The 20536-nt window shown below is 37.2% G+C and overlaps 1 protein-coding gene across 12 annotated transcripts in view; it reads left to right on the top strand.

Annotated features, from left to right (window-relative positions):
* The first annotated feature begins 12914 nt into the window (after window positions 1–12914).
* PTK2 (protein tyrosine kinase 2) overlaps window positions 12915–20536 on the top strand; it is a 368410-nt gene continuing 360788 nt past the window's right edge. For 5 of the 12 annotated variants that reach the window (XM_012541848.3, XM_031947247.1, XM_031947249.1 and 2 more), the window contains exon 1: window positions 12917–12998. In XM_012541848.3, coding sequence (XP_012397302.2) covers window positions 12920–12998 — 79 coding nt within the window. In that variant the 5' untranslated portion in view covers window positions 12917–12919. Of the gene's footprint in view, window positions 12999–13150; window positions 13348–20536 lie in introns of those variants that run through there. The other 7 variants (XM_031947250.1, XM_031947259.1, XM_031947258.1 and 4 more) reach the window with 4 other exon arrangements.

The following is a 20536-nucleotide window of genomic DNA, read 5'->3' as shown; positions in this document are numbered from 1 at the left end:
CCCTCACAGAGAAATGTAAAAAGTTTCATTTATTAAAATAGTCCCTCCCCCCTTTTAATGCAGGGGTCACTTCTATAGCTGAGATGTTACAGTAATGCAGACCCCAGTATCTGATATCTTTTCCCATTCTTTACTAGACTACCATCTCTCTTTTTGCAGATGCCTTGTCCCTTGTGATTATTCTAATTTAGTATCTTTTTTTATTTCAGTTGTCCACGACAAGCATTCATTTGTCAAGTCTCTCTCTGACAGGATGAATTGCTTTTGTATTTTGCTCATACAGGTCCCTTTATGGCTCAAGGGCTCTGGGATTATCTATGTGAAATGTCAGCTGGTTTTTTAATACCCAGGCCTTGGCAATTTGTCCTAGAAATATAAATACAACTGGGGAGGAAGGAATTCTTTTTAGTTATTGTTTGCAAAATAATTCAAATGATTTGCTGCCAGTAACTATAACAGACTGAACATCATCCTTTGCTGATATTTATAAAATGTTAGATCAAAAAAGACTTTAGAGATCATCTGGTCTGTTTTTCAACATTTTATGGAAGAAGAGGTGCAGGGAAGGAAGTGACCTGCCTTAAGCCACACCTCAAGAGATCAGGGCTCAGACCCCAATCTCTGATTTTTGCTCATTCACACATCTTAGGCCAGTCTATTTTCTATCTATTTTTAAATTTTTCTTTATATGTGTATATTGTCTCTCACAGCTAGACCATAAGCTCCTTAAAGACAGGAAATATTTTCACAAATTTTATCTTTGTATTCCCTTTGCCTAAGATACAGTAGAAACTTAATAAATGCTTACTGATTGTGACATTTCCACCATGGCTGAGCTATTTGAATTGACTTAAAGACCTCCCTTCCACATTCTGTGTCTTTGATCCTATGATGATGTGGTGATTGCATACTGAGGAGAAAACAGAGTTTACTTGATCCTTAAAAAGTTGGTCCTGTGCCTATGATTTGAAAACAAGTTTGTGTTTAAATAAGTAAATTTTCATCAACACACACTATTATCATTAAAGTTTACAGAACATATTGTAATTAAAAGAACACTGGTTCTTAGAAGGAGAAGTCCTGAATTCAAAGTTCAATATCAAAACTTACTAGCCCTGGCTCTCTGTTCTCTTTCAGATCAAATATAAATTCCTCTGTTTGACTTTTATTGCCCTTCACAATCTAGCCCAAGCCTAGCTTCCTGTTCTACATCACTCCCCTTCCTGCTCTCTAGAGTCCAGACATTCGTATCTTCTTGATGTTCCTTTCACATGGCACTTCTCCCATCCCCATCCTTCTGTACTATTCCATGCTTGGAATACGCACTCTCTATATCTGCCTCTTGAAATTCCTTATTAGCTTCTCAGCTCAAATATTAGCTTCTACACAAAACTTTTCCTGGTCCTCTCAGTTGCTAATCCTAAAAATTCCTATAAATCCTATAAAATTAGGATTCTAGGTCAGAAGACTATAGATTTAGAGCTGGAAGGGATTTTAGAGGTAACCGTATATAACTCCTTCATTTTACAGATGAAGAACTGAGAAGTAAAGGAGTTAAGTGACTTCTCAAAGTCACACAAATAGCCATAAATAGAGGTGGGATTAGAATCTAAATCCTCTTAATTCCAAATTCAGTACTCTTTCTACTGTCCTAATCTGGTGTCCTTTTGTATATGCATATATTTCAATATGTGTGTGTGTGTGTGTGTGTGTGTGTATATTTTATATATAAACATATGTATATATGTATGTAGTCTCCCTTCTTTCTTAATTTGCCCCTTCCCTTCCCAGAATATAAAACTCTTCTTATCATATCATATCATAAAACACAGAGAATATCTCATTTTTGTTTTTATATCTCTAGCACTTAGCACAGTATCTGGTACACGGTAGGCCTTTAATAAATACTTGTTGGTTGTTTGGTTGGTTGATTTTTGAGATCTTTACTCCAAATCCAGATCTTTTTTCCACTGTGCTTCACCATTAAGGTCTTCTTCAGATCTAACATTCAATCACTATATTAGTGGTGTCAAACTCAAATAGAGATATTGACTTAGAAAACCAACAATAAATGGGCATTATCAATGTTGCATTGTATTTTCATTTATTTTGTTAAACACTTCCTGATTACATTTTAATCTAGTTCAGGCCTTGGACTGCTTTGAGTATGAAGCTTCTGCTCTATATAATAATGTAGGAGTAAATATTTGTGGTACAGTGGATAGAGTACTGGATTTGGAGTGAGGAAGACCTGAATTCAGATCTCACCTCAGACCAGCTGTTTAATCCTGGGCAAGTCATTTAACCTGTTTTCTCATATGTCAAATGGAGCTAATGGCCCCTACTGTACAAAGTGATTATATGAATCAAATGAAATAACATTTATAAGTTTGATATAAATGCTAGCTGTGATTAATAATAATTATTATTTACTTATAACTGTACTGTGAAGCAGAATAAGTAGTGTGGTTGATTAGATAGTAGCTCCCAAATGCAATTTTTCCACAGTTATACTCTATTATGTTTTTCATGGGACCAAGTGTTTCTTTTAAATTTTAAGCAAGACCTTAAGCTAGTCTTATATGAGGAAAATATTGTTTTGTGGAACTATGATTTTGGAGAAAACTAAACTAAGACATCTTCTTATGGCAGTTTCATTTTCTCACATAAAAATGAAACGAGTACTAGCAAAGACTTGGAGCAGGTATCATCTAGGATAGACCATGAAGAGCATGATGAGCTATGACTGAAGTCTGATCTTTTGTTCCTAGCCTGTTATCTATTGCGCAGTGGATAGCACACACATAGTGCTGACTCAGGAGAATTTGTATCTCAATCCATCTTGGCCACTTTCAAGTTATAACTTTGGACTTGTTCTCTTGGATCTCATTTTTGTCTTCTATAAAACAAGGATCACTTAGAACTCTTCCAGCTCTAAATCTGTTATGGTCCTAGAAAATATTGATCTTGATTATCATTACTGGTAAAATTGTATCAATCATTAGGTACTGAATGATGGTAACATGATGGCAATAGTATCTATCATGCTCCAGGCACTATAGGTGTTGAGGATCTGAAGAAAAAATCAACAATCCTTGCCCATAAAGAGTTTACACTGGGGGATACATGTTCATAAAGATATAAATACAGGATATACACAAAATAAATTCCCAGGGATCAGGCAAGGTACTTATATCGAGAAAAATCAGGACAGGTTTTTTAAAGGAAGTAGCATTTGAACTGAGCCTTGAGAAATTAGTGGTTCCAAGAGCAGAAGTGTGGAGAGAGAACATTTCAGGTATGGGAACAGTCTGTGCCAAAACCTAGAAGAAGATGAAAAGGGATATGTGGGGAACAGAGAGTAGGATGGCTGGGCTAAAGGAGATCATGTGAGGGGGAGAAATGAGTTATCCATTTTTAAATACTGGCTAGGGCTTAATTGTGAAGAGTTTTAAGTGTGAATCAGAGAAGCCTATTTTATACAAGAGGAAGCAGAAACCACTGGAGCTTTTTGAGCAGAGGAACGATGTGGTCAAAACTGTGCTTTAGGAATATTATGTTGGCAGCTTTCTGATGGATGAATTGGAGAGGGAAGAGATGTGAAAGAGGGAACCTATTAGGAGGCTACTTGGATAGTCCAATTAAGAGGTGAGACAGGACTGAACTAGGATGCTGGTCATCTGCTTATAAAGAGGAAACTAATGGAAGAGACAATGAGGATAAAGTGAAGGCATCAAAGTATAGTAGAGAGAACATGATACTTGGAATCAGGAAACCTGGATTCTCATTTTAGCTCTGCTATGAACTAGCTATGTTACCTTGAAAAAGTCACCTGCTCTTCTCCCTTGGTAACATAGAATTCTTGGATTAGAAATGCCCCTTGAGACTCTAAAATCTCTTTTTATTTCTATGGACATCAGTCCATTTCAACCTTATCTCATTTGCTCTGCTTTACTCACTGTGTGCCCCAACCAAACTGTACTTCATTTTATTCCATGTATAGATTATATCATTTTCCATCTTTATGCTTTTTAGACTGTTGTCTGTGACTGGAATGCTTTCTCTTCCCTTTTACCAAATTCCAATCCGTTCTTTGAAGTCTAAGTCAAATAATCCTTCTAGTAAAACTTCCCTGACTAGTAGCCAGTGATGATTTTCAACTCTGAAACTTCACATAGCACTTTGCACCATTCTGATGCACTTATTATATATCATAAACATTATCCCCTTACTAGATTATAGGTTCCATGAAGGGAGAACTATCTCATCTAAATTTTGTACATTTTCCAGCACTGAGATGAGCACTCTGAGCACATATGGAGCATAATAAATATTTGTCAAATGAGTAATTAAATGCCTCAGTTTTCCCACCCTAAACTTAGGGTTGTGAAAACAGACTTTCTGAATCACAACTGCAGAGTGCTAATACTCCCCCATGGAGGGAGTTAAATGCAAGGATTTTTTTCCCCTTTTTTTCTTTAGCAATTTATTTGTGGCTCAGCGCTTATAAGCTCCTCCCTCAACTATTGCTAAAGTGTGTTAAATGCCTGTGGGTTGTCACATGCATTAATTATCTGTTGAAGGTTATAAAATACCACTTGCTTTGACTTAAAGAGCTTTTAAAAAGGGGAGGAGGGGACTCTCTCACAATTCTAATAAAATATAATGGCATCAAACCAGATAAGATTAAAAAAAAACTTACCTCAAGTCAAAACATAAATGAAATCATAAGAAGAGCAGAGCAGTCAGATATTAAGACTAACAATAATATAAAAAGGCAATATGTCACGTGGAATGACTATGAACTTCTCAGTTGTTTCAAATTGGGAGAAAATGGACTGGGGCAACTTGTGTTAGAAGTTGAAAAGAAAATCTGGAATAATATTCCTTCTTTAATCTTGATGATGACTCTTCAATTACAGACCATACTTTCATACCTACTGGCTTTAAGATAGAGCAATCTGATCAAGAAGAAGAAAGGAAAAAAAAAAATAGAGGTAGAAAGGACCATAGAGATTATCTAATTCATATAGATGACAGTATTGAAACCCAGAAAGTTTAAATGACTTGCTCCAAGTCACACAATGTATAAATATCAATCAATCAATCAATCATTAAACATTTGGTAAGCACCTATCATGTGCCAGACACTGAGGTAAGCAGTTGGGGATACTAAAGAGAAGTCCTTGTCCTCAACGTGCTTACAATCTCATGGGGGAGATAACAAATACATGCACACACACAATCACACACATTATCACACTTGCATACACAAAGTAAGCTATATACAGGATCAATAGGAAACTATAATTATTCATCCTTCAATCTCGAGAAAGACCAATGACAACAGGAAGTGATATTTTCTTGACTTGCAAGTGAATTGGATTTAAGTGAGCCAGGACTGTGCAAAGTCATCAGACCCACTTTCTCCTCCAGTCATTTGGAGTCCAGTGAAAAAAACATAGGTCAGGATGACTGAGGGTGGCCCAGGATATTCGTCTCAGGAAAGATGGGAGGTCTTTCTATACTAAGGTCTTTCCCAGATCTCATTTTAACTGAGGCAACACCCCTTCAGTAGTTAAAAAATACAGCTTTGTATACCCAACAGCAGATTTTGCATTTGATCCTTGTGTTGATAGGGAGTCACTGGAGTCTACTGAGTAAGGGATGAGGGTGGGAGTTGACATAATTGGATCTACAATCCAGAATGTCCATTTGATGGCTGAATGGAGGATAGATTAAATAGGGAAAAACTTGAGGCAGGACAATTTTTGTGGTTGTTTTTGGTTGTTTGAACTTAATAAAATGATAGAGAAGATAAATGTAGATTTTTTTAGTGGGGAAGATAAGTTCTCTTTGTGACACATTTAGTTTAAGATGTCTACTAGACATCCAGTTTAAGATATCTAAGAGGCAGTTGGAGATGTGAAATTGGAGGTCAGCAGAGAGTTTAGGCAGGAGAGGTAGAAAATCATGAACATAGAGAAGGTAATTAAGTCCACAAGAGCTGAGGAAATCATCAAGTCAAAAAGAGGGAGAAGAAGAGAGGATTCAGTATAGAACCCTGTGGGACAGTATGGCTACAAAGCTTGATTTGGATGTGGATCCAGCAAAGGATACTGAAAAGGAGTGGTCAGATAGGTAGGAGAAGAATCTACTATTCACAGGCATTGTGCTTAGAGCTAGAGAGGAAAGATTATCCAATAGGAGAAGGTGATCAGTAGTGTCAAAGGTGAGAAAGAGAGAGAGAGAGAGAGAGAGCAAGAAAGATGAGAATTGAGAAAGGGCCATTTGATGTGACAATTGTAAGATCACTGATGACTTTGGAGAGAGCAGCTTTAGTTGAATAATAAAGTTAGAAACCAGATTGCAGAGGATTTAGAAAGGAGTGAGAAAAGTGAAAGCACCAGTTTAAGACAGTTTTCTCAGGCAATATAGCTATGAAGAAGGAGAGATTTAGGATGATAGGAGTGCTAGGACATGGGTGATAGTTTCATGATATAGTAGAACAGAGTTCTGACTCTGAAATCAGAAAACCTAGATCCTAATTCCAGCTCTAATACTTACTAATGTATAACCACTAGTAAGTTCAAAGACCCATATCTATCTTGGAGTTTTGCCCTTGGGATCCCAAACTAAGTAGATAATACTCTTGGAGGAAGGGAAGAAACATTTATTCCCCTTAAAGGTCATTAATTTCCTCATTTAGGATCTCCTGCAGCTGAATGCCTTGGGTCACAATCAGGCTCAGGATGCTATGGGGAAGAGTAGAGATCAAGGGGCAGGGGTGAAGCAATTTGCCTTTTCTGCCACCATATATGAGGGGAAAGTGATGAAAAAGTGATTCATTGCCTCTTCTTTCAGTGGAATTGCACCAGGAGTGTGCTAGTACATGTAACAACCAGATCAGGGAGAGGCTGTGTATAGGCTACACGTTTAGGTTTAATCTGCATTGTTGATATCTTCTCTAACACTTTATTAAGTTCAGACAACTAAAAGCAACAGCAAAAATTGTCCTGAACTGTAGTATTTGCTGATTTCGGACATGTAAATGTTCTTGCTGAAAATTTAACAATATGCTCTCATGAATCAGTAGGAACTAGCTTCAATACACCCCTGGACAGTACCCATAATCAGAATGTCTTCTGTGTAGTGACTTTTCCTGAAAACAAATGTGAGTTTTTGAGAATTAGAGTAATGTAATCAGAGCAGTACTTCAGTATAGCTCACAAATGAATTTTGGCTAGATTGGAGTGGGAGACATGCTGGCCCTTTGTGATCACTCTCTTTTACTGTGCATTTAATAGTATGTTTTGGATTTTTTTTCCCAGTAATAAAGAAAAGTTTGCTGGCTTGCAGTTTACACATTCTGTTCTTTTTTCTTTTGAAAAAGAAAATGGGGCAATATTTACCCTTTTCCAGCACTGAAGCACCCCTCTCATTTTCTAAAAAATTACTTTTTCAGAAATCACACCCACCAATTATTCCAATCCCTAGTATAACATCCCTCTTCTTTTTCCTACTCTTTCTGAAGAGTGGCAAGGTTCTGGTTACAGGAAAGGGGAGCAAGAGAGGAGGAATGGAATAGGAAGTGATTAGATTCAGTTGCAGGAGAAGGATGTTGTAGTCAAAAATCAGAAAGAGATCATGCATCACCCTATTATAGTATGGACTTTTCCTTGGTGGAGCCAGCTGTTGTATACTCCCGTTGTTCCCTTAGTGATGAGCTAGCTGTATTATGATCTAGTTGAAAGTCCATGCCAGAGATCCTGAATCCATGCTCATTCTATCAGAGGTCCAGATTTCCTGAATCTTCTTCTAAAAACTAACCCTACTTAATGAACAGCAACCGTAAACTATCTGCTGTCAGAAGTTACTGTGTATGGATGCTAAATGAACTGAACTACTTATTTATTAAAGTCCTGGTTTCAAAATAGCATATATACCATTTGGGGAAAGCAGGGGTGGATACAAGAGCAATCCTTCAATAAAGTTTAAAAAATTATTTACTGTCTAATGCCTTTGTGGCAAGAATAAAATAACTACTTTTAGTTCTGTCTAAATATTCTATCTGATTCTGTGGGGAATGATTTCAGTATGTCAAAATCACATGACTAGGACTTAATGTAATATAGCGAGTTCAAGAAAAAAGGTGGGTTTTTGCAGATGGTTAGAGACTTAGAGGTGATTCTGATTCAGTAAATGCATTAAAATATATATTCTCTATTTAGTGAGTATAGAGGGATACTCAGAAGAGACAAAGCTAGGGGATAAAGTTTACTCATTTTTTAGGATTATATATATGGTATTTTCTTAGCATGTCTGGTCACAGGGTTAAGTACCTATTATATCCCTATGATATGATTAGTACAGGGTGTCCCCCAAACTTATATATATATATATATATATATATGAATATAAAATTTTTTGGCATAACAGGATCAGGTTATCGGCTAACAATGCCACCTGGTGGTTAAATAGGGTTGCAGTTAAGTAAAGTCTAAGGGCCTTGAATTTATTAAGAGTACTTTGTATTCCCCATATCCCTACTTATCATGAATATCAAAAGTTTATTAGATTTATTTGTTCTGTGCATTCCAGTTTAGTGACTGTTCTTAGTAATAAAGGCAGAAGAAAAATAGAAGTGCTGTAGGTCTGTGTTCTTCTCTGTTATCACTGTCCTATGCCCTGAGTATCAGGCCTTGTATATTCTTTTTTCCCTCAAAATAGTTTTTAAAAACCCTTTTCTTGTATTTAGCATGCCTTAACAGTCTCAGCTCATTATGAGCATTAGCACCCCTCATGTTATTTTTAGTGATATGCAATGCATTTGTATTCATCTTGTTATTTCCCCCTCCAGATATTTCCTTGCTCACCACCCTCCTAGCTAGCATCTTCCCTCCAAATTATTTAATCTATTTTGTAAATAGCTGTATGTGTACATAATAATAAGAGTTTAATATATTACTTTTAGCTTTACAAAGCACTTTCTGTATATTTGTTCCTCACAACAATCTTATAAGATAGGTATTATAATTATCCTCATTTTACAGATTGAGAAACTGATGCAGGGAGGTCAAATGACTTATCCAGGCTATCACAGCTAATAAGTATCTGCATCTGTATTCAGATTCATGTCTTCCTGACTCCAAGTCATATGCTCAGTCCATTGTGAACTATCTAGCTGCCTATAAAAATCCAAGTTGATAGGTGGTGGGTTTCTTGGGTCTCCATATCAGTCTTTAGATAACTTTCTCTTTTCTTCCTCTTTGGGTCACTAAAATTTCATTCCTGATCACATCTCATCTCTCTTGGGCTAACATCCTCTATTGTAAAATTTTTATACGATGAGACCTTATCTATCCTTTCTTTAAAACTTTTAAAATTTGCCCTCCTTAAATATGGAGTGTGTGTTAAGACTATGTTTGCTTTTTCTCTCTTTCTCTATCAAAAATTCCAGAAGGATCACTTTTCAAGTTTTATAACTTTTATTTCCCCAACCTGTTTCTATTTGGTACAAACAAAAAAATAACCCAGCAATTGCTCATTACTTCCTTCTTTTGCTGAAAAATACTATCATCAATAAGGCAATCCTAAAAATGATTTTTTTTAAAATGGGGAGAGAACATAGAAAAATCTTGGGGATGTGCTGATGATAGAATTTTCTCTTCAGTATTGCATCTTTTCTCTGTAAAAGACCTATTTCCTAACCCCTTCTTCTATTCCTTCCCTCTATATAGGTGGACTGATGCTCTCTTTGTTGATCTTCATTCAAATGCTTTCCACCAGGTTTATTCCCTAGGGTTTCCGGGTTTTTTTTTTTTTGTTTTTTTTGTTTTGGTTTTGTTTTTTTGCACATGTATATATGTTAACATATGATGCAACTCTACCTGTCTTGTTTTTTAAAATATAAGGCATAGATATGGAGCTACGATGATAGACAAGCAGGAAGAAATATGCCTTTACTCTTAGTCACAATTCCTCATCAGTTCAGAAAATACACCAAATCAAGTATGTAATACTTTGACTGTGAAAAGTTCATTCTTTGGAATTCTAGCTTCTCACTTGTTCTAGGAAAGTGAAATTAAAAAGCAGAAGAAATCAGTCAAGAAATGAAGGTCTTAACCAATTGCTTCTCCTGTATATCAGCATTATTGCTATTACAATTGGGAAAGAGGTAACAGGAGAAATTCTCTCTTTTCCCTCTTCCCAGACGCTAGTCTGCAAATTTAAAGCAGGGAAAGCAGATCAATTGAACTCTCAGTGAACTATTATAAGGCATCCCCATTCTCTGAAATCCTTGAAGTTCCTGTGGGAATCATCTGATCAACTCATCCTAACACTTCAGCATTTCAGGAATCTGTGATTTCAGATTCATGTTCTCTATATTGATCTTAAAGGATTACTGTGACTGAAAAATTTTCACCTTACAGTCAAGTTGGTGAAGATCCTCTCCAAACTTAGGTTCTAAGTTTGTACTAAGTTCATTCTAAAAAACAAAACTTGCTAGAGCTTGAACCTCATTCAAAGACCTCTGAGTTACCTCCATACCTCAATATAGTGAAGTACTATTATTTCTAATATTTGTGGAAGCAAAGATGATTGTAATGGGATTAAATCCGCTCATTTAGCCCTTAAGCCAAAGTGTATGTAAAAAGGAAATGACCATGGCATAGAAGTTGTCCCATTTCTTTTCCCCTCCCTAAACATCCAAATTTTATAGCAGCATTACGTTGCAGTGGCAAAGAAATATAGACTAGATAATGCTGTTTGGGGGCTTGTTAAAGAAATTGTGGCACATAAATACTATAGAACATTCTTGTACCAAAAGAAATGACATAAGAACTGATGAAAAGTAAAGTAGAACTAGGAAAATTAAACAATAGATATAACAATGTAAATGGGAAGAACAACAAAATCAAAATGGAAAGCTATCCATTTAAATACAAACCAAGTTAATTACAAAGAAGAGACATGAGAATGCACCTTTCTCCCTTTTTCATACAAGAGGGAACTATGGATATAGAACATTACATATAATGTTAGAAATTGATGACTTGTGAATTAATTTTAGGAACTTTAAAATTTTTCTTCTCCTTTTTTTTCTTTTAAAACTATTTCTGTATTAGTCATGTTGTAAAAGAAGAAATAAACTAAAAGAAAAAAAAAACCAAATCTTTTAAAAATGGAAATATTATGCTTGCATTCAGACTCCAGCAATTCTTTTTCTGGATGTGAACAGTGTTTTCCTCATGAATCCTTTGGAATTGACTTGGATCATTGTATTGCTGAGAAGAGCTATGTCATTTATACTCGATTATCATGCAATTTTGCTTTTACTATGTAAGATGTTCTCATTCTACTCACTTCACTTTGCATTAAAGCTGTTCAATTTCAATAGGCTAAACATGAACACCTTTTTTGGATTCTCTTTTCACTTCAGAAGTGAGTAAACTGACACGTCAGTTTAATTTGTTTATTAAGCACATGTTATGTTTTTAGGCATTAAGAATACAAAGCTAAAAAACAACTCTTGCCCTACAGTTTCTAACTACAGAATTATAAAGTGAGCTTCCCTAATTCTCACAGAAATTAGGGGCAGATCTATATCTCTGACATGTTCCAGGTTAATGCCATCCTCTATATGCTAGTAATAAAAACTCTCCTAAAATAACACTTCAATTCACTTTTTATTGACTATGTATATTTCCCAAAGTAGATTTTCTAAATTTCCTATCTGGTCAAGTCTTCCAACATAAAAGAAGGGTTTAGACTCCTTGATCTTTAAGGATTCTTTCCAGTTCTAAGATACTTTCTGCCCAACTCTGAAAATCTGTTGTAAAAAACTTAGTTTTGATAGATTGTTCTAAAGTATTTCCTGCTTTTGACATTCTATACACTTCTGACACTTTATGTTTTAATATCTTTTTCCCCTTCTCTTCCAGATTCTCAAGATCTCTTAATTTGGCAATCATTTGTGTTCTAAGATGCTTCCTAACTCTTCCATTTTATATTCTCAGGCCCCTTCCCATCCTGATATTCTTTTTCCTTCTAAGATTTTTTCTATCTCTGACATTCTATATTCTAAAATCCTTTCCGCTTCTGACATTCTATGTTAGATTTTTCACCTTCTGAATTCTAGGGTGCTAGATGACACAGTGGGCAGAACCCTAGACTCGGAATCAGGAAGACCCGAATTCAAAATCGATCTCGGATGCAATCGGGAGCAAATCTTTGCTAGCTTCGGATAAAGTATAAAGTGGGGTTAATCCCTGCAAAGTGGGGGGTTAATCAGCACCTAGCTCTGAGGGTTGTTGTGAGGACCAAATGAAATGCTCTTTGTGAAGTGTCTTCTTCATGAGCTCTTGTTCCCGTTCCTTCCTTTCCCCTTCCCATTTCTAACGTTAAATCTCTTCCGAATGTGACATTTTGGGTCCTAACATCCTTGTTTCAGACTTTCTGTGATCTAGGACTTGTTCCAGTTTTGACTTTATGCGGGCGTTTCTGAGATCCGTCCATTCTGGGCGCTCTGAGAGCCTGCGGCCCCTTCCAAATGTGCGTCCTTAGTGCCACCGTCCTTGCGCGTTCCGGGCTCCCTTTCAGGCTTGACATGCGCTCCCTCTGACATTCTGCGCTCTGCGGGGCAGTTCCCAAATATGTTCCCAAATATAATCCCAAATATACCCAGGTGTAGGAGAGCTCTCCTAGCTTTAGTTCTCTGCCCAAACTAAACCCGACGCGCTTCCCCTCGGGGGTCTCCGCTTCTCCCGCCCCAGCCCCGGCTTCTCCCCGACTCTTCCTCCCCTCCCCCTAACCCCGGCCATTCCCAAATCCTGGAATAGGCGATCCCAATCCGGGATTACCACTGGGGGCGGGGGGCGGAGGGGGGAGAATCGGGCATGCGCGAGCCGCTCAGCGCATGCCCCGTGAGCCCCCGGCTGGCTCTGGTCTGGAGTCGGAAGCCTGGGAGCCCCTGACCCGGGCGAGCGGCCGCGAGGGTGAGTGCGCCCCGGGGCGTGCGGGGAGGCCCGGACGGAGGGAGCCGGAGCGGGCGGGGGAGGCGGGGACGCCGACGGGCGGGCCCTGCTCGGCTACCTCGGGGGTGGGGGCGGGGGCCGGCGGGAGCCCAGCCCGCCGAGCGGAGCAGCCTGTGCCGGGAGCCGGGGCGGGGGCGCTTCTGCCTTCCGCCTTTCTCTCCTTGCCCGGGAGGGACGGGCCGAGGGCGGGCGCGCGCAGCGCTGGGTGCTGGAGGACCTGACTACTCCCGGGGCTGCCGCGGCTGGTCTTCCTCCTCCTCCTCCTGCTGAGCGGCGGGAGCTGGGAGTGCCGGCGGCCGTGTGTGCCAGGGTGAGAGGCGGCGAGGAGGGCCGCTCGCCGCCGGTCCTGGGAGCCCCGACCGCCTCCCCGGGCAGCCCCCTCCCCATCCCTGCTTCCCCCCGCCTCCTTTCTCACCGTCCCCTCCCCCCAATCCCCTCCGCCTCTTGCCTCTCCTTCCCCCATCTCCCTCCATCCCTTCCTCTTCTCTCCTCCCCATCCCCTTCTCTTCTCCACCCCTTCCTACTCTCCTCCAACTCTCACCTCCCCCACTTTCCCCCCGGGTCTCCCCCATCCCTTCTCTGTCTCCCCGCATTCCTTCTTACCCCTTCTCTTCCTTTTCCTTAATCTTCCCCCCCACCTCTTTCCTTCCTCTTCCCCACCTCTCTTCTCTTCCACCTCCTTACCTCTTCTCCCTCTTTCCCTTCTCCAATTCGTAAAACAGGGTTCCCCTCCCTAATCTTCCCTTCTCATAACTCCACCTCCCCTTCTTATCTGGCGCCTATTCCCTTTTTTCTTCCCCTTCCTCCCCTCTCCAATTCATTACAGCGAGCCCCCTTCCTCCTCAGTCTCACTCCTTTCCCCCTCCGCTGCCTTGGGGAGTGTGGTTGGGGCGGAAGGCGCGGGTTCGACCCAGCTTTCTATCCATGAATTGGTTGTGTTCCAGGAGCTGAGTTTAGGCCTGGGGGATTGGGAGAGGAAAGTGGGGGGTGGGATCTTAGCCCCTCCTCTCCCCACTTTCTCTGCCTCCTCGCCGCCCCCTCCCCATTCCGTTTCTGGCCCGGAGTTGGAGGTGGGGGCTGGGAAAACAATTTTTAAAAAAGCTTAGAGGGTCGGGGATTGAGGCGGGGGGCGGGGGGGAGTGGGGGTGGAATCAGGTTGGGCTTTTGGAGGCTGAGGTGATGGTTTTGTGACTGCAACTGTAGGAGGGAGCCGGAGAGCCAGTCTGAGAAGCTTGTGGATTTGAATCCCACAGGATGTGGTAGGACTGGACGGGCCTGTGTTGGAGTTGAATGGTGAGAGTGCCTTAGAAACAAAAGGGGAGGGGAGGAGAGAAGGAAAGGGTCTTTCCATCGGGACGTTTGAGATGATTGGTCCCGAGATTAAATTAATTTAAGAAATAAATTCAGATTTATCGTACTGGAAGCTTGGTCAGTTTCTTGGAGGGAAATTGCCACCCCAGGGAGAGGGAAAAGGGTAGGTTTGCGGTGGAAAGTAAAAGGAGGACTTCGATTGGTTTGGGAGATTGTCTTGAATCACTCGAGGGTCCTCCCTCTGCAATTGCTAATAACCAAATAGGAATGGAAGAGCAAAGTCCTATCACTTCCTCTCACTCAAAACACGTTTGATTGTTCTGCCGTGTTTTCCCTGCAGTTTTCATAAGAAACAAATCTAAGATAATTCGATTTCTTTCTACATAATTTTTTCTTTCTCCAGTTCATACCCTAACTGTAATTTTGTGTGGAAAAGCAATTTTAGCCGTTTCTGTTTTGGTTCCATTGGTAACTTTCCTTCACTTTTTCCTCACAGGAATGTATTTTAATTTTTTTTTTTTCTGCTTACCACAAGAGTTTTGAACTTGGGATCTATAAACTTGTTTTAAAAATATTTTGACAACTATATTTCAGAATAATTGATTTCTTTTGTAATCTTAATGTAATTATTTTTTTTTTCATTTAGAATCATTTTGAGAAAGTTGTCCATAGATTTAGTGAGAATACCAAAAGAATGCATGATGTACACAACCCATTGAGAATCCCTGATTTGACACGAATTAATTACAGGTTTTTCTAACTATAGGCACCAGCAAAAGTATATGTTGTGGGACTTTTCAGCAATCTTCTTGCATAGTCAGCCTGCAGCTGACTTTTTGACTGTCTAACCAAGACAGTAGTTGTCTAGTAAGCATGTGCTATGGTTAAAATCAACATACGCATTTGGGGATTTGTATTTGAGATTCATCATCAATGGAAATTCATCTCAGAATACAGATATTTGCATAATACATAAGATAGACTGGACCTTTCTGAAATCCGTTTCAGAACGTAATCCTACCCACTATTTTTAAAGCACCTACTGTTAATTTCTTTTATAATACTACAAAGTTAGATGTTTTGATAGATCATCATCTCTTTAAGAATATAAAAAAGTAAAGGAAAAATAAATGAAAATAAGCTTTTTTTTTCTAGTCCAGTTTTTTGAAGGTCATTGGAGTTTTATTTTACCTATTTGTCCCATTGGAGTCATTTAAAAACTTTTTACTAATCATAAGCCATCTATTAAGTCTATATTATTCAAATAAATTGCACTCTTTAGAGAAATGAAATGTAATGAGTAGTGTTTTCACAATTCAGACATGCTTCAAAATGATCTTCATTAGTGAAATGTTTTATACCCATGTACATAATTTTGCTCTTTTAAAATAAGGGCTTGTATTTTTGGAGTAAATGCAGCTGAGTAGCATTATTTTAAGCAGTAGGTAATTGCCTCTTTTGAATTTGTATGTTAAATACTGTGTAAGATTCTAAATCAAGAGAATTTATATTTTTTGATGATATTTCTATCTTTTAGGAGATATATTATCATCAACTAGTTTAACAAATTTTTTACAGTTGTTAGTGGTATGGTCAAGTTCTCAAAAGAACTCACAAGTAGGAGGGCTATACATGAATGGCAGTTGTATAATGAATGTCTAAAGGCACCAAGGCCATATCTAAATGCTGGCCTATTAGTGCTTTAAGATATGCAGGTGTTTTACATAAGTTTCAATTGTGGTAACTGCATAAATCATTTCAGACAGATAATTTTGTTTAAGGATAATGGAGAAGAATTCTCTTTCTTGCAGATAGGATTTAAGGGTCCTTGGAGATAAATTATTCCATGTTTTAGTGAGTAATATATTATGAATTGAGTGGGAAAACATTGAAAATAGTGATGATGTATAGGCAAAGAAGAAAACATGGAGTTATTTAACATATAGATCATTAAAAGGTTTTTTGACAAGGCAACATGACAACTTAGTTTATAGATAGTATAGTTTTTATATGCAATGGTGTTCTTGAGAATTAACCTTAACATTTGAATATTTGAAGAAGGATGTTACAGGTTAACTATGTTGCAAAGAGGCTAGTTGAAAAGTTAACTTTTTAAAGTTGTAAGAAAGTTGCATTCTGTAGTTTAATTGCTTTTTGAGTACTATGTAGTTTGTATATAATTACAAAGATACCTGTTTCTACCAGTGTCTTGCTGAAATCTTGAAGTAATTTTTTTAATATGGTAAAGAAAAAAGTGAAGTATCATTATTTCCTCTTTTGACTTCTATCTTTTATAACTAGGGGTGATTAGAAGAGGGCATTCTTGCTTTAACATCCTGGATGATTGTGGAATTACTTTTTTAAGACTACTAAAGTGCCTATATCATCTAAAGATAACAAAAGCAATATTTATTAAAAGTTAGAAAAGAATCATTCAGAACTTTATTTGCTTAAAAATTAAGAGCAAAAGTTGACATAAATTTTAGAATGTAGGGATTGTTTTATTCATTGTATTTGAATATCCAATGGTTTCTGGAACATAGACACATTGTCTATGTGATTTTTATTTTATTTTGTATGCTAATCTACCATGAAAAGTAAACATTTTTAAGTTTAGAAAAGTGCTAAGTTGTATCTTATTTGTCTCAAACTCCAATATTAAGGTCAATTCCATTATTTTAAGTTGTGTATGTACATTGTTTATCAATAAATTAATGAAAGGTAAAGATCTGTCCTATATTTGAATACTTTAAAAAATGATTAGTTAATTTTTTTTGTTTAGGTTTTTTTTAATCCCACTTTCCATAGATCATGCCTTTATCAAAAGACTAAAAATAGTAATAAAACTTTTTTGAGAAGTGAATGTCTTTTAATGAAGTCCTCTGAAAAGATATTCTGTTAGTTTATGAGGATATTGTTAACTAACCCCACAATAAAGTTTCAAAGCCCTGAAGCACTTAATGGTTTTATAATTATCTAAGGGTGTATTATCTGGCATCATATTTTCATAGTTTGCTTGAGATGATGAAGTGAATGCTCAATTTACTCTGCCTTTTATTAGGGGTGTATGTAAATCATCTAGCCTCCCTCAGCTTGTTTCCTTCATTTATGAAGGTGAGGTTAATCACTTATTTAATAATTGTTTTTCAGGCTTACAAAACAATGCTCAATTCTTGAGATAGATAGTATCAGTGTTATTCTTGTTTTATAGATGACATAGTTTTTCACAAAAGTAAAATGTCAACCCCTATTTAAACAGCTAGTTTTAACCACATTCAGAAAACTAACAAGTGCCATTTGGGATTCAGTTCAGGTGTTTAAGTACCTTTTAGTAAGGTCAGTGTTAAGTTCTAAGGGTACAAGTCCAAAATCCCAAATATTTTTTGTCTCTCAAGTCCAATTTAGCCTTCTTTCTCTCCCATCACAATCCACTTTATAGGGTTATTATAAACTATAAAATACTCTTTAAATGTGACCTGTGAGGATTTTGTTTGTCATTGTTGTTTATTAAACAATAATCACATTTTTAAATGTGCTTTTAAAAAAATACAGATTTCTCATTGTGTGTGAAGTTAAATATCACACGTGAATGTTTCAGTATACAAACAACAGCAAAGATGACTTTATGTGAAACCGAATTTTTGTCATATATAGTTGTTTAAAAAAAATCAAAACTATAAAAAGTATAACTTGATAATAACAAAACTATTCTCCTTATCTGCCCTGTGTTCTTTTTTGAACTTTGGGTATATTTTAAAGAAATGTTTCATTCATGCTCTTTTTAAAAAATGTTACTGTCACTACTTACTGATTTAAATTTTTATACCCTAAAGCCATTCAAAAGAACAACCATCTTTGTGGTGCTGTGTTAGTTGCAGAATAGTGCCAGCTCACATTTGACATTGCTTGAAAAATAGTGCTACAATAATATTCAGATAGGGTTTGTTTTGAAGTAATAGGCTAAAGTACTTCAGTAAGATATGTGAATTTTTTAAAATTGGAGAAACTATAATTGCACTTAGCACAATATATGATGCTTAATAAGTGTTTATTGTTTAATATGTTTCTTAGCACTATTAAATCCTAACGTCACAGGAAATCCAACTTCTTGAGGTAGCATCTTTGAATTTTTAAAAATAATTTCAGAGTAAAGTATAAAGTATGCTAAAATCATTCATTAGGATGATGATGGTATAGGTAAACTCTTATTGACAAAAAAAATTGAATAGAGGTTCAAAAGTCCAAAATTGTGATTTGAACTTGAATTCTCAGAATTATAGGCTGAGGAAAATTGAGTCAGGATTGCAGATTTAAACTAATACCCTAAGCATCCTGAGTCTTATTTTTCAACAAGAAAAGACTCAATCTTTTGAAACCCTGGTTTGAATTTTAAACTAGCAGTTTGAATTTGAAATTGTTTGTAGCTAGATTTGTGGTTTTCAGCAGAGGCAAGATTTTGTTATTGAAACCATTCCTATTCTCTAGTGGTTTAAATTCTCTAGTGCTCTCTTTTAGATGTTGAAAAATTAGCTAAATTTGTAAGCTAAAGTCAGGTAAATTGTATAGTCTACCGGGGTAGCTAATGAGGCAGCACTTTCTATTGATTGGCTCCATAGCTTTGAATCACTAGCTCAAGCAAGTGAAATGCACTCTTCCCTTTGACTGGCTTTCCAGAAACAAAAACTTAAGTGGTGAGAGATTGATTCTAAGCTTAGACAACTTCTAAGAGTTGTTATGGCTCATTTTCAGAGAGATAGGTATTATGTTTTAGGGTTTGGTCATCCTAGGGAGAGCAAGGGAAAATGAGATCTCCCTGTATTAACTTGGATGGAATGAATTCTGATTTGCCATAGGCTATAGAATACTAATTAATGGGTGATCTAAAAACCTTTACATCTGGAATGTTTATTATAGTCTTGGAAACCCAGTACCTAATATTTCAAACTAATTCCTTTTCTGGACCATGGGCCCATCAGAACAGAGAACTGAGTTGATTTTTTTGTTGTCTCTTTATCCCTGTTTGGGAAAAGTCAAATATTGTTTGGAGTACAAACTACTTCGGGTCAAATGTAAGACCCGAAGTAGTTTGTACTCCAAACAATATTTGACGTTTGACACATACTTCTTCTTTTAAAAAGTCTAGTGGCTCTTGGATTATTCCTGGTATCCTCATGACAAACTGTTTCACTTATTACCACTTACCAAATTTTCCCTTCTGCTCTCCTCCCCCAATCTTAGTGTTATTGGGAATTTATTTGAAATCTGAAAACTTTAAAAAAAAAAAGTGTTTATTGAGCATCTATTATGTAGTTACTTTGTAAGGAGATTGTATGACTTTTGTTCCATGTGATTATAGGGTCAGGGTTTATAGGTTGACAGATAACTATGCACTGTTAACTTTAATTCAATGTAACAAGTAGTATATATCCATCAAATTGAAGCAACTGTTTAAGAGAGGATACAAGTGGCTGTGAGGTGGAATGGTATAGTTAATAGATTATTTTTTAAAACCTACATTTGCTACTTCCCCTGTAATGATGTGGGACAGACCACTTATCTGGGCCTGTGTTCTCATTCAATTCAAATTCTTTCAGTATTTGAATGATCCCTAAGGCCAGTGGTCCTCAAAGTGTAGTCCAAAGAATTGTTGAGGTCTCTGAAACCCTTTCAGAGGGTCTACAAATTCAAAATTATTTTTATTTCTAATATAGTAAATAGCTATTAATATAACCCATGTGAACAAAAACTCTTTGAACAAATCCTCGATAGTTTTTTTTAACAACATGAAGATACTGAGAACAAAAGTTTGAGAACCACTGCCTAAGGTCTTACTCCTTGATACAGGTCTTACTCTCTGATACTCTGTGATCTTATGATTCATGGAAGAATATTGCAGACTCAGGGAATATGGATTGAAAAACTGAAAAAGAACCTCGTCCACTATTAATTTTGAACTTGTTTATCCCACAGTCAGTAAGGTATTTATTAATTGTCCTATGTGCCAGACAGTGTGCTAAGTTCTGGGGATCCAAAGAAGGGCAAAAGCCAGCAAGCCTCGGTTTTCAAGGAACTCCCAGTTTAGTGGGATAGTAATATATAATATATAAGATATGTATTATATACAAATTTATAATAATAAAATAATATATAAAGGATGCATAAATAATATCTATACTGTATAAATTGGG

Source organism: Sarcophilus harrisii, chromosome 1 (assembly GCF_902635505.1).
Source record: "Sarcophilus harrisii chromosome 1, mSarHar1.11, whole genome shotgun sequence".
Taxonomy (NCBI): Eukaryota; Metazoa; Chordata; class Mammalia; order Dasyuromorphia; family Dasyuridae; genus Sarcophilus; species Sarcophilus harrisii.
This window is presented reverse-complemented; position numbering and strand designations above follow the sequence as displayed.